The sequence below is a fragment of the Ranitomeya imitator genome, chromosome 3 (assembly GCF_032444005.1).
Source record: "Ranitomeya imitator isolate aRanImi1 chromosome 3, aRanImi1.pri, whole genome shotgun sequence".
Classification (NCBI taxonomy): Eukaryota; Metazoa; Chordata; class Amphibia; order Anura; family Dendrobatidae; genus Ranitomeya; species Ranitomeya imitator.
Window position 1 is genome coordinate 133,617,235 of NC_091284.1, and position 15,102 is coordinate 133,632,336.

The 15,102-nt window shown below is 42.5% G+C and overlaps 1 protein-coding gene across 1 annotated transcript in view; it reads right to left on the reverse strand.

The window, feature by feature from the left end:
- Positions 1-15,102, reverse strand: part of PHEX (phosphate regulating endopeptidase X-linked) — a 467,693-nt gene that overhangs the window by 215,297 nt on the left and 237,294 nt on the right. The window contains exon 8 of the mRNA XM_069761473.1: positions 3,140-3,223. Within this exon, the coding sequence (XP_069617574.1) occupies positions 3,140-3,223 (84 nt within the window). The remainder of the gene's footprint in view (positions 1-3,139; positions 3,224-15,102) is intronic.

Consider the following 15,102-nt stretch of genomic DNA (forward strand, 5'->3'; position numbering starts at 1 on the left):
CATAGTCGTGGAATTATCTTTAGCAGAGCGGGCAGATACTACATCTGCAGTAGACAGTAGTACACCACATGAAGAGACACCGCTATTACGTAGATCACAGCGTAGTACCCAGGGTCAATTACCGGCCAGGTATGCAGATTACCAACTATAAAGCTCATAATGTGAATTGTATATATGTTATGCCGTATATAGTTAAACAGAAAATGTAGTATAGTCATTGCTATCAGTCTGAAACGTTTAAGCCCAGTGCCTACAGAGACTTGTCTGTATGAACTTATTGCATATTCTTGAACTTTTTATCAGCCCGGAGGCACTAAATCAAAGCTCCGGAAAGACTGCTTTTTGAACTTTGCTTTTTGCTCTTTTTGAACTTTCTTTAGACTTTATATTGATAACTCCGTTGGAAAAATGGAACTAAATTCCTGGACACTAAGTACAGTGCCGTTCCTAATACCTTCAAGGATAGAACTGTATTAATGGACGCTATTTGAAGTGACTTTTTACAGAACTCTATTTTTGTTTCCTTGAGTGGTTTTTGTAACTTTTCATTTTTAAGACTCTGTACATATTAATTGTTATTTCAAAATGTTATTGTCCCACAGTCCCGGAGTACTGTTCTTAACTAAGGGGGAATGTGGCACCCCTAGGGGTATTTGCCACAAAAATAGTTACTGACAGTAAGTACAAATACTAAAATAGCAAGACTGCACTACCACCTCCGGCCAGAAGGGGGAGCTCCAGAGACTCCCCTTGATCCATTCTGGTCTGAGAGAAGAAATGGCAGTTGGGCCAAGGAGCTGATAGTGAGAGGTCATACAGTTGAATCTCTAACAGCCCTGTGACTGTTACCAGGCCTAAATCACCGGCCTGAGGAGAAGAGGGATAGAGAAAAAGGACATTGTGAGAACCGGGTAGCATTAATCACTACCCAGAACAGGCGCAAAGACGGATACCGGATCCGTGGCTGTATTCATTACATATAATACAGCAACCGGAAAAACGTGAGGTGATATCAGCTTCACTAGGGTCGGACGCAGCAACAGACACAGAGTTCAGCGGTACTCCTGGAGGGGGTAAGCCGATAAAAGGACTCGGGTTGCCCGTCGAACCAGGACCCGGAGGGGACAGATTGGGCCGGCAGCCAGTTCACATACAGCAGCAGGGCCACACAGATATTGCGTACAATAAGAGGCGAAGACCCCGGCAGGGTCAAAGTAACTCAGAGTTCTCATACAGACTCCGGTGACAGGACTGGTTGTAAATCCTTTTTTGTTAAAGTAAACTGGTTAAACGTTTCAGTGCCTCAGTCTTTCATTTGGACAATAGCCATCTATCCAGGATTGGGATCATCACCGCTGGGAGAACCTGCTGCTGATCAAGTAAGTGCCTGTTCCCTCACGATACCCTTTACACTGTGCATTGCCTGAGGCCACAGCACCGGGTCAAGCCACCCGTGACACCCCCCTCAAGAGACAGACCCCATTGGTCCGGTGCTGGGTACCCCGGTCTCTTGGGCGTCACAATTACATAATTTCTCTGTGTCTTGGGGTTGAGACTCTAAGACCTTTATGTTTGGTGTACTGGCTGCTATTCCTATTGAGTTCCACTTCAACTGTTCTGCTGCTCCTGAGATTGTTGAGTCCTCACTTCCAACATGCCTTCCTGCTTGCTGCATCAATGCCCGGGGTCCGTGTGCCCTCTCAGACCTGAGGCTTAGTAAATTCATCTCACCAGGTGGGCCTAACAATTTTATGGTGATCTCCACCTACTTTCAATTGTACTACTTGTTCGATGATCAGCAAACGGTAATGCTTTACTATCCCCGTGATAGCATTTTCTTATATGTTCAATTAGTCTTGTCTATCCTTTTCATGATGCAATGGAATTTACATGTTCTCTAAATCTAATGCTAACTGGCTGTATAGTTTTACCAACAAAAAATATTCGCAGGGATAAACAATAACATACACTATAAAAAAACACGTCCCACACCCGGTTTTAATACTTATATAAAAATTGGTTACACCAATTGCAAAGCCCAGAGCCTTCGGGATTCATTTACCTAGTCAGTCCTTGCATTATCACTGAATTTACTTTTTACTAGGGTATCTTTTAAATCATCTGTACATCTGAAAGTTACAATTGGCTTGTGGATCGCCACATCTTTGAAAATAGAGTCCTTTTCTATGATATGCCAGATTTTTACAATGCAGATCTTGTCACTGGTGCAAAATTGTTGTAATTAAACGAGAAAATTAATCAATGACTACTTATTATTTTGCCATTATCATAGGACCTATTTCTCTTGTTCTTTAATTAAAAAAATTTGCATCTTGGAGCTCTGTCTAAGGCTATTTCAAGAAGATTTAAGTGGGTTACCGCTTTGAAAAATGTAAAAATCAAATTTTATGTACATATCTATATATATACATATATTTATCTATATATACAGAGAGAGAGAGAGAGAGAAATATTTTTTAATAGTTAACTAAATGATCAACATATTTTTTTATTAATTAAATATTATACAAATGATAATTGTATAAAAATACTGGTTTTCTTTGACATCAATGTATTGTTGTTGTGGGCTATAAGTAAGACACAAAGAAATTCAATTTGAGAGTTTCTCATTTATTATGTGAACATCATGTTTATATTGTTAGTCTTGTTAAGGTAAGAAATTAAATAGGAGAATCTTTCTCCATACCTTCCCAGAACTACTGGGCCCCTTGGCAATTTAGGATTTAGCTATCGCAATGACCTGAGAGTGTATGGATAATCCAGGTTCAATCATCTATCCTTACCCGTATGCTTTGTTACTATCTAATAGTCTGCATTCTTTAAATACACCACAGTGAGAACTCTATCTGTGAATAAAGAAGCATGTTGATGATCCGTTGAAGTCAAGGGCCAGAGGAACCGCTACGCAGCACGAAGCGGCCTTTGCCTTGTTGCCCCTCCTGCCCTGTGTTGCGTTGTTCCTGTAATGCCACCAACAGAATAAAGGTCACAGAAGATTGGCGAGTGCTGTGTGTTATTTCTACAGGAAGGAATGTCTAAATACATAAATATGACTATAAACAATAAGAAGATGTGTACAATTCAATGAGCTTTTAATCCAAAAGGAGAAATCACATACCTGGGGGATCATAGTGCTCAGCTCTGAGATGTTCATCTTATTATACATTGACTCACTAGTTCTGTTGTCATGGGGTACAGTAATCTAAAACATAAAAAAAAGTTGTATTTTTTAACAAATTCTTTAAAAAATAGTTACCGTAGTTTCTTTTTATTTATTAATATGCTAATTCTTAAAATGACACTAAGTAGCAAGCAGCAAATAACAATGACAACAAGCTAAATACATAGTTTTTGAGGAAAAAAAAATCAGAATAACCTGTGTTAAGCATTTAAACCTCTGCTATTTCTGGGATTTTGGGCCCAATGGGCAGTCCTATCAGTGACTGACAGGTGTTTCGGCATGAAAATCTATACAAAGAAAGCTATCACTCACTGATAGGACCATACCGTGGACCAAACATCCTAGAAGGTGCAGATGTTTACATTTTTTAAACACAGTATATTCTGAATCTTTTCTCACATAATTATATACTAATAAGCTCAGTTACCCAAGATTTAGAACATGCTGCCTACAGACTGCATTTTCATGGTGACAGGTTCTCTTTAAAAAGCTACATTTTAATCAACAGATCTTGTAATAATAATGATAATGTGTTAAAAAAAAGTTATTGTACTGAGTTAATCTGATTAATGTGCCCCTGCTGTGTACTGTGTATCGACTGTGTCTCACCATGCAAAGCTGCTCCAGTTTATGGTCTGTATATAACACAGCTACTAGCCGGGGGCAGGAAGCACAAGTCCACAATGATAATTGAGTATACAGAGGAAACGGTAGGGGATCACAGTTTCTGCTTTCTGAGGTACCACATTTCCCAGTCTGAGGTAACAAAGGAGTGAGTGTTTCTGCCTTGTCTCCAGTCCTCTGAGCTCATAAATAAAGACAGTGTTGTAGGAGCTCCAGCGGCTGCTGAAATTATATGTCACTGACTTGATTTATTAAGAGCTCACAGGACTGGTGAGGCAGCAGAAACACTTATCTGTGAGCTGCTGCTGTTTTGTCTCTTTACTCATTTATCCTTAGTGGCTTACGGTTCCACCCTCCTGCACAAGAATTGTGGCATGTGCCAACCATGTCCCTGTACGGTCAGACACAGCCATTACACAGGGCCTAGCAGGGGCACATTTATAAGATTATCTCAGCACAGGAAAATAAATTTAAGACATCCAACGATAGAACTTATTATTCTAAGGCCTATTAATGAAAATGTACACTATGTACATTGTTCATGGGAAAATCCCTTTAAATACCAATCAACAAAATCAAGAAGCCAAACTGTATTATCTATAATTTTTTGGATTGTTAATGAGCATTCCCAGGGCTAAATGAAATACATATGCTTTGGATTACTATATTGTACCCTGATATTAATAGAATTGTTTTAAAGTGTGCACTTACTCCTGTTCATAACACCTGCCCGTACCCTACTGAAGCAGAATGACAGTAAAGAGGGATACTCATGTTTGCAACCTTGCTCTGAAAGTCTTGTTTTACATGGCTGCCTATTGATTTTAACGGACATGGTAATGTTATAATTTGACATTTGGAAGCATTTGTACAGTTATAATTGCTAAGGGTCAGGGGATCTAGCAGTTGTGTTCTCTGCGATTAAATTAGCATCAGTTACCTGTCAGAAGGTGCCAAAATACATGAGAACAATTGCAAATAATTCTAAATAGTATAAGAAAGATTTATATGATTTTGATGATTTATGGTAATATTTTAATTGCTAGGACATATTTGCTTGTTACATATATTGCAGTCAGTGTGCAATAAATTAAGCTTTGATTGCTAATTTCAGCATTTCTATTGGTACAAGTGAGTATGGCGTACTAGTAAAATCAATTAGAGCAATTCAGGTCTCATCTTTTTACCGGCAGCCAAATAACACGATTCAAACAGTCTGTTATTAATCTGTGATGTCAATACTATTGTTTCCAGTATCAGAATTTGTTTATATAGCTATGAAGAACCTCCTCTGTCAATGTTAATGGTCTGTCGGAGACGCTGGCAAACGTTGTGGGAGAAAATTCTAGTCAATGAGTCTTAGAAAATATTTTTTTTAGACAAGTTCATAAAGCTTGGGGTTCTCCATGTTTAACAAAATTATAGACAGACAATTGAAGACCTATAATAATAAATGACACTGTACTCATCCCCAGGTTAAACTCCACAGTGGCTCCAGCACAGGGTCCACAAGGGATATTTACATTGCTTAAATAAAGGAAGTGCTACTAATCTTTTCTACGTGTCTTTCCTTTTGTTAATAGGACCTGTAAAGGATGACGTCCTAATTTTTGTTCACCTGATGTGTGATCAGCTGAGAGTGGAACAGAATATGATGAGTTGCACAGGAGTATTCCACTCACAGGCACCAGGTTAGGCCCCTTTCACACATCAGTTTTTTGCCATCAGTCGCAATCCGTTGAATTTTGAAAAACAAGGATCCAGCGACTGATGTCACCGGATCCATTTTTTCTCATAGCTTGTATTAGCAACAGATTGCCTCACATTTCATCCTTCATTCGCCGGATCCATCGAAAATTGTTTGTCTGGCAGCCGGAGACAACGGACAAAGTAACTTTTTTTGTGTACATCGAAAAAACGGACAGCGACGGAACCATAATGGAAGCCTATGGCGTAGGATCCGTTTATTTTAACTGAGCATGCTCCAAATCCAATTAGCCAGATCCGCTAGTCGGATCCATCCAAAAAAGGATCTGTCGCATCAGTTTTTCATAATTTGCAAAGGATCATTCGATCCGTAGAGCCAACGGATTGTGACTGAAGGCAAAAAACTGATGTGTGAAAGGGGCCTTAGGTGACCAAATACTGTCATCATCTGAAGCCAACGGCCAAGAGTACTAGGGCTGACTGCACTTATCACAGGCGGTTTAACCAGCGATATTTACCTTTTTCAGGGTATTATTTGCACTTACGATACCTTTTTGCTCATTTTAGGCAAACCCACTACAGGGGTTCACAAGTTAAAAAGAATCTGTCACCTACAAAACTCAAATTAAACCAATTATATGTTCACATAGAGGACTTAGCCTATATAAAAATCATACTTTCATAAAGGTTTCACTTTTTTCACTACATAAGGGGAGTAGTAATTATACACATATATATATATATATATATATATATATATATATACACTAGCTAATGAACCCGTTCTACGCCCGGGTGGCGAGCATTTATATTGGTATATGGTCTCCATCCTGTCATGTGCTGCTTCATCCTGCGTCCCCATCCTGTCATGTGCTGCTCCATCCTGCGTCCCCATCCTGTCATGTGCTGCTCCATCCTGCGTCCCCATCCTGTCATGTGCTGCTCCCATCCTGCGCCCCCGTTCTGTCATGTGCTGCTGCCATCCTGCACCCCCGTTCTGTCATGTGCTGCCCTATTTTGTCATGTGCTGCTCCCATCCTGCGCCCGCGTTCTGTCATGTGCTGCTCCCATCCTGTGCCCCCGTTCTGTCATGTGCTGCTCCCATCCTGCACCCCCGTTCTGTCATGTGCTTCTCCCATCCTGACATGCCCTCGTTCTGTCATGTGCTGCTCCCATCCTGCACCCCCGTTCTGTCATGTGCTGCTCCCACCCTGCGCCACCGTTCTGTAATTTGCTGCTCCCATCCATATGCCCCGTACACTGCTCCATAAAGGTTTATGGCCCCCATAAGATGCTCCATAGTATATGCCCCCTACACTGCTCCATAAAGGTTTATGGCCCCCATAAGATGCTCCATATTATATGCCCCCGAACACTGCTCCATTATGGTTGATAGCCCCATAAGATGCTCCATAGTATATGCCCCGTACACTGCTCCATAAAGGTTTATGGCCCCATAAGATGCTCCATAGTATATGCCCCCGAACACTGCTCCATTATGGTTTATGGCCCCCATAAGATGCTCCATAGTATATGCCCCCGAACACTGCTCCATTATGGTTTATGGCCCCCATAAGATGCTCCATAGTGTATGCCCTGTACGCTGTTCCATAAAGGTTTATGGCCCCCATAACATGCTCCATAGTATTATATTCCCCCTGTACACTGCTCCATTATGGTTGATGGCCCCATAAAATGCTCCATAGTGTATGCCCCGTATGCTGCTGCGATATATGAAAAAAAAAATAACATACTCACCTATCGTCGCTGGGTGCCAAGTGCTGGGGGGCCTGAGCAGGCGGGGACACCGGCGCGCTGTGGGGGTCAGGTGCCGGAGTCGCCGCTAGCTCAGGCCCCCAGCACTTGCTATACTCACCTGTCCCCCGTTCCAGCGCTGCGTCTGCTCCATCTTCCGGCTCCTCTGGATGTGACTGTTCAGTCAGAGGGCAGCGCGCATTAAGCGCGTCATCGCGCCCTCTGAACTGTGAACTTCACAGGCAGAGGACCCGGAAGACAGAGCCGCACAGGGCGCTGAAACGGGGGACAGGTGAATATAGCTGATACTTACCCTCCTGGCGCGTCTCTGCTATTCGTTGGAGATCGCGGTGTGCGTTCAGTGTTTACGCATACCGTGATCTCCTGGGAGCGTCGCTCTGTGCTGTCCAGACTGCGCCGGCGCTTGCGCTAGCGCAGTCTATAAAGGCTTCGGACAGAGTGACGCTCCCAGCGTTATATTATAGATATATATAAACTGTGTTATTACATATGTAAATGAGGTGTCCTTGGTGAAGCCTTTGCATTGACAAGGGCTCCGTGCACCATCCCAGCCTCCTTAATTCTTTAATTTGCACCCTACCACACTGCTAGTATTCATTTACCGCACTCATTTTCCATTGCTGCCTGAATTGAATCTCCGCCCTGCATGCACTAACACAGCAGGACCAGAGAGCACACACAATGTCAGTGTGAGAGTGCTCTTGTCCTCCTCTCCTTTCTGCACTGCCTGCCAAGATCATACATGCGGACCTGAGAGGACGGTGAGAACATGTCCGCACTGACACTGGTTGTGGACGCTCAGCTCCTGCAGTGTCAGTACTGGCGCATTCTCATCCTTATATCATGTCAGCATTGGCTGGCCATTACTGTGTGATCACCATATTCGGACTTACATTAAGAATGGCCGAACGAAGAGATCCAGAATCAAGTTAAAATATCAAATGCTTTATTAATAGATTTCTTAAAAAATATATAGTGAGCAATACAATACAGTGCTAGAGCGCCCTAACTAAATGGGGACGCTGGGTTACAACATGTAGTACCCCATATAGAAGACCTGTGTCAAAGACACATTGGAAGCAATGAAGGATATTTTTTATCAGGTAACCACCATACATACAACATGTTCACACTCCAGGCCACAAGGTTGTGGTTTGGAAGGAAAGAGAGATTCAGTTCCTGTCAGAGCACAGAGGAGGAGGTAGTCAGACCTAGAGTGTCAGAAGGACTGAAGGGGCCGTGTAGTCTGAAGTACTACAGCTCCTGGAAAGAGACATACAGAAAGCCGAACATTGTTCAGTGAGCGTGAAGGAGAGCAAAGCACAGGAGAGTGACATCAGGGGAGACCAGCTATGAGCAGGCTGCCTCCCTCTGAAGCACAGATAACCGGTAGCCGTACCACCGAGGTTGTAAGGGACTCTATGACTTACAGCAGAAACCGGCAGGACAGCTGAACTGCAAGTTACCTGTCTGCCACACACACCTGAAGACACAGTAACACATAGAGCCCGGGGCGTGCTAGAGTCCCTGTAAAAAGGTTCGAGTTTCCTGTCATGCAGTTATTGTCCTATCCTGTATGGGGGACAGAGAGAAGAACTGTGAGGACCTTATCTGAAGTCATAGGCAGTAAGGGACTACAATAACACTGCGCTAGAGGAAGGCTTTATCTCCACCTGGAAAAGGAGACTCCAAGCCGGCTGGACCCTGCCTGCCCTGTGATCTGGTACCCTAGACTATGGCTGCCTGAAGTCTACAGTAATCCAGGTAAAGAGACTGCAAAACTATGTCCTCATTCTTTACTGTGCCATTCACCATCTTCCATCCACACACCGGGAGCCCTGGGGATACACTTCACCTGTGGGAAGTTATACCATCTAGCTGCCATAACATCACCCCAGAAGACCGATTAAAGCAGTGTCGGTCACCACTGACCGAATACCAAAGGTGGCGTTCCGAACATAAACTCTATTGACCAAATCCCTTTAAAGGGAACCTGTCACCTCCAAAATCGATGGTGAGGTAAGCTCACCGTCATCAGGGGCTTATCTACAGCATTCTGTAATGCTGTAGATAAGCCCCCGATGTAAGCGGAAAGAGGAGAAAAAGAGGCTAGATTATACTCACCCAGAGGCGGTCCCGCTGCGGTCCGGTCAAATGGGTGTCTCAGGTCCGCTCCGGCGCCTCTCATCTTCATTCCATGATATCCTCTTCTGGTCTTCACACTGCGGCTCTGGCGCAGGCATACTTTGTCTGCCCTGTTGAGGGCAGAGCAAATTACTGCAGTGCGCAAGCACCGGGCCTCTCTGACCTTTCCAGCGCCTGCGCACTGCAGTACTTTTCTCTGCCCTCAACAGGGCAGACAAAGTACGCCAGAACCGCGGCGTGAAGACCAGAAGAGGATGTCATGGAATGAAGATGGAAAGCACTGGAGAGGACCAGAGACACCCATTTGACTAGACCGCAGCGGGACCGCCCCTGGGTGAGTATAATCTAACCTCTTTTTCTCCTCTTTCAGGTAACATCGGCAGCTTATCTACAGCATTACAGAATGCTGTAAATAAGCCCCTGATGACGGTGAGCTTACCTCACTATCGATTTTGGGGGTGACAGGTTCCCTTTAAAGACGTTCCCCTTTTACATGGGCACCCAGGGCCATGGACTGGGTCGCCACCATGACATCCCCCTGTGAACACCGGACCCGGTACCGAGTACCCAATGGCCCTGGCGGGCGACTCATCTATATCCATGCTATCTGGCTCAATAGAAGCTACCTAAGTATGCAGTAAAGGGTAAATAACATATATTACCAGAAGCAGAGTTCAGGAGAATACTTGCCTTGTACCGACCACAGTGTCCCTCCTGACCCCAACGCACGTGTCGCAACTAGCTTCTTTATTAGTAAAGTATTTGATATTTTAACTTGATTCTGGATCTCTTCGTTTGGCCATTCTTAATGTAAGTCCGAATATGGTGATTATGTAATGTGAAGTGCCAGTTGTTAATTATTTATTTGGACATTTATAAGTTTACCATTACTGTGTGCCGTGAGTAGCCACTGCAGAAAGGAGAGTTGGATGAGAGCACAACCGCTCAGACACTGTGTGCTCTCGGCTCCTGCAGTGCGTGTAGAGCTTGGGAATCAATTCAGGGAGCGTTCCAAAGGGACTAAGTATCCTACGCAAATGCATAAGTTAGCCAACATATCAGCCCAAAAGACCTTATACTGAAAGGTCACACTTCACATAACATACAGTAGCAAATACAAGCTCTGGAAAGGAATTCATAAGCAAGAAGTATATATGAAAGACAGTAAAAATAACTGTTTATTAATTATCACAAAATAAAATAAAAAGTGCCTCATGTCAACAGGAGAACACAGAATCGCTTATATATTATAAGTATAGAAAAATATAATTGATACAATACATAGATCAATAATACTTTTCATGTAAAGTTATAAGTATACATGGCATATTTTTTCTTTCCTAATTTTTGGATAAGTGTGGGAAAATAAATATGCAGCAATTTAAAGAAAAGTGCTTAGTGCTGTAAACATTAATATGATTTCTGCAACACAAATGGCTTATGCATTGTTCCCACAGGTATTCCAAATAAATAATAACCCTAATGCAACTATATTTAAGTACACCAAAGCCAGAGATTTGCGTGACAGTGACAGATTAGGTAATAATATAGCATCTGATATGGTATCTTTCATGGAAAAATAGTTCAATTTCAAAGTGCATAGTGCTTAGTGATATAAGTCAATCAAGTATAGTGTATATTCAGACACATCCTGGAAAAAGACAAGGGAAACGCGCATCGGGGTGAGGGACACAGCCAGCATTCACATCTCCATTCGTGTTCATGCAGGTAATCTTCTTGGTTTTCGTTCCACCTATCCATACAACATTGGATTGCTTTACTGTATGTACACTATACTTGATTGACTATTAATTTTGAATACCTGTGGAAACAATTGCATAAGCCATTTGTGTCACAGAAATCATATTAATGTTTACAGCACTAATCATTTTTCATTCTGCATATTTATTTTCCCACACTTATATAAAAATTAGAAAAGAAAAAATGTGCAATGTAACTTGGAACTTTACATGAAAAGTATTATTGATCTATGTATTATTTCTATTACATTTGTCTATACTTATATTATATAAGCTCTGCTGGGTTCAACAATTGACATTTGATCATTCATAAACTCTTATTTTTACCATATTTCGTATACACTTCTTGATTCTGGATTTGTATCTGCAAATGCATAAGTGACTTAATTTCAGTTTTGGGGATAATAGTCTCTCTTTAAAAAAAGAAAAAATTGAAACAGCAGCAAGTGTTGAAAAACAAAAACAGAAAGAATGTTCACATTTTCATTTCCCACTATTGCAGGGCAGATGTTCTGGTCTTTGAATACAAATGGACGTCATTGCTGCAGCCTGATGTTCGGTTACCAGCATTTGGCGCTGCACTGGGTGATAACAGGTATATTCTGGCTTCTTGTGATTAACCCCTTTACCCCCAAGGGTGGTTTGCACGTTATGGACCGGGCCAATTTTTACAATTCTGACCACTGTCCCTTTATGAGTTTATAACTCTGGAACGCTTCAACGGATCCTGGTGATTCTGACATTGTTTTCTCGTGACATATTGTACTTCATGATAGTGGTAAAATTTCTTTGATATTACCTGCGTTTATTTGTTTTATTTTACCAAGGGTTACAGGAGAAAATGGACCCCAAACGTTGTTGTACAATTTGTCATGAGTACGCCGATACCCCATATGTGGGGTTAACCACAGTTTGGGCGCATGGCAGAGCTCGGAAGGGAAGGAGCGCCATTTGACTTTTCAATGCAAAATTGACTGGAATTGAGATGGGACGCCATGTTGCGTTTGGAGAGCCACTGATGTGCCTAAACATTGAAACCCCCCACAAGTGACACCATTTTGAAAAGTAGACCCCCTAAGGAACTTATCTAGATGTGTGGTGAGCACTTTGACCCACAAAGAGCTTCACAGAAGTTTATAATGCAGAGCCGTAAAAATAAAACAAAAATTTTTTCCCACAAAAATTATTTTTTAGCCCCCAGTTTTGTATTTTCCTGAGGGTAACAGGAGAAATTGGACCCCAAAAGTTGTTGTGCAATTTGTCCTGAGTGCGCTGATACCCTATATGTGGGGGGAACCAGCGTTTGGGCGCATGGGAGGGCTCGGAAGGGAAGGAGCGCTATTTGGAATACAGACTTAGATGGAATGGTCTGCAGGCGTCACATTGTGTTTGCAGAGCCCCTAATGTACCTAAACAGTAGAAACCCACACTAGTGACCCCATATTGGAAACTAGACCCCCCATGGAACTTATCTAGATGTGTTGTGAGAACTTTGAGCCCCCAAGTGTTTCACTACAGTTTATAACGCAGAGCCGTGAAAATAAAAAATCTTTTTTTTTCCCACAAAAATTATTTTTTAGCCCCCAGTTTTGTATTTTCCCAAGGGTAACAGGAGAAATTGGACCCCAAAAGTTGTTGTCCAATTTGTCCTGAGTACGCTGATACCCCATATGTTGGGGTAAACTCCTGTTTGGGCACACGGGAGAGCTCGGAAGGGAAGGAGCACTGTTTTACTTTTTCAACGCAGAATTGGCTGGAATTGAGATCGGACGCCATGTCGCGTTTGGAGAGCCCCTGATGTGCCTAAACAGTGGAAACCCCACAATTATAACTGAAACCCTAATCCAAACACATCCCTAACCCTAATCCCAACAGTAACCCTAACCACACCTCTAACCCAGACACACCCCTAATCCTAATCCCAACCCTATTCCCCACCGCAAATGTAATCCAAACCCTAACCCTAACTTTAGCCCAAACCCTAACTGTAGCCTTAACCCTAACTGTAGCCTTAACCCTAGCCCTAACCCTAACCCTAGCCCCAACCCTAACCCTAGCCCTAACCCTAGCCCTAGCCCTAACCCTAACCCTAGCCCTAACCCTAACCCTAGCCCTAACCCTAGCCCTAACCCTAACCCTAACTCTAACCCTAACCCTAGCCCTAACCCTAACCCTAACCCTAGCCCTATCCCTAGCCCTAACTCTAACCCTAGCCCTAACCCTAGCCCTAACCCTAATGGGAAAATGGAAATAAATACATTTTTTAAATTTTTTAATTTTTCCCTAACTAAGGGGGTGATGAAGGGGGGTTTGATTTACTTTTATAGCGGGTTTTCTAGTGGGTTTTTATGATTGGCAGCCGTCACACACTGAAAGACGCTTTTTATTGCAAAAAATATTTTTTGCGTTACCACATTTTGAGAGCTTTAATTTTTGCATATTTGAGTCCACAGAGTCATGTGAAGTCTTGTTTTTTGTGGGACAAGTTGACGTTTTTATTGGTAACATTTTCGGACACGTGACATTTTTTGTTCGCTTTTTATTCTGATTTTTGTGAGGCAGAATGACCAAAAACCAGCTATTCATGAATTTCTTTTGGGGGAGGCGTTTATACCGTTCCGCGTTTGGTAAAATTGATAAAGCAGTTTTATTCTTTGGGTCAGTACGATTACAGCGACACCTCATTTATATAATTTTTTTATGTTTTGGCGCTTTTATACGATAAAAACTATTTTATTGAAAAAATAATTATTTTTGCATGGCTTTATTCTGAGGACTATAACTTTTTTATTTTTTTGCTGATGTTGCTGTATGGCAGCTCGTTTTTTGAGGGACAAGATGACGCTTTCAGCGGTACCATGGTTATTTATATCCGTCTTTTTGATTGCGTTTTATTCCACTTTTTGTTCAGCGGTATGATAATAAAGCGTTGTTTTTTGCCTAGTTTTTTTTTTTTTTTTTTTTTCTAACGGTGTTTACTGAAGGGGTTAACTAGTGGGACAGTTTTATAGGTCGGGTCGTTACGGATGCGGCGATACTAAATATGTGTACTTTTATTGTTTTTTTTATTTTGATAAAGAAATGTATTTATGGGAATAATATATATATATTTTTTTCATTATTTAGGTTTTTTTTAAAAAAAAATTTTACACACTTGGAAAAATTTTTTTAAACTTTTTTACTTTGTCCCAGGGGGGGACAATACAGATCGGTGATCTGACAGTTTGCACAGCACTCTGTCAGATCACTGATCTGTCAAAGAGCGCTGCAGCGTTACCAAGTGCCTGCTCTGAGCAGGCACTTGGTAAGCCTCCTCCCTCCCTGCAGGACCCGGATGCCGCGGCCATATTGGATCCAGGCCTTGCTGCAGGGAGGAAGGTAGGAGACCCTCGCAGCAACGCGATCACATCGCGTTGCTGCGGGGGTCTCAGGGAAGCCCACAGGGAGCCCCTTCCCTGCTCGATGCTTCCCTGCACCGCCGGCACATCGCGATCATGTTTGATCGCGGTGTGCCGGGGGTTAATGTGCCAGGGGCGGTCCATGACCGCTCCTGGCACATAGTGCCGGATGTCAGCTGCGATAAGCAGCTGACACCCGGCCGCGATCGGCCACGCTCCCCCCGTGAGCGCGGCCGATCGCGCTGGACGTGCTATTCCGTCCTTGGGAAGTAGGGCCCACCCCACATGGACGGAATAGTACGTCCAATGGCAGAAAGGGGTTAAAGATTGGGTAGTCAGCTTCAACATTTCTGTTTTACCAAAGATTTTTTTTCTTTTTATCTTTTTATTAAATAAGTAAATGTATTTATTTATTTTATTTCTGCTGTTTTTTAAACCGTTTCAAAAAAGAAATTAAAAACAGAGTTAAAACAAAAAATAGAACTGCTCC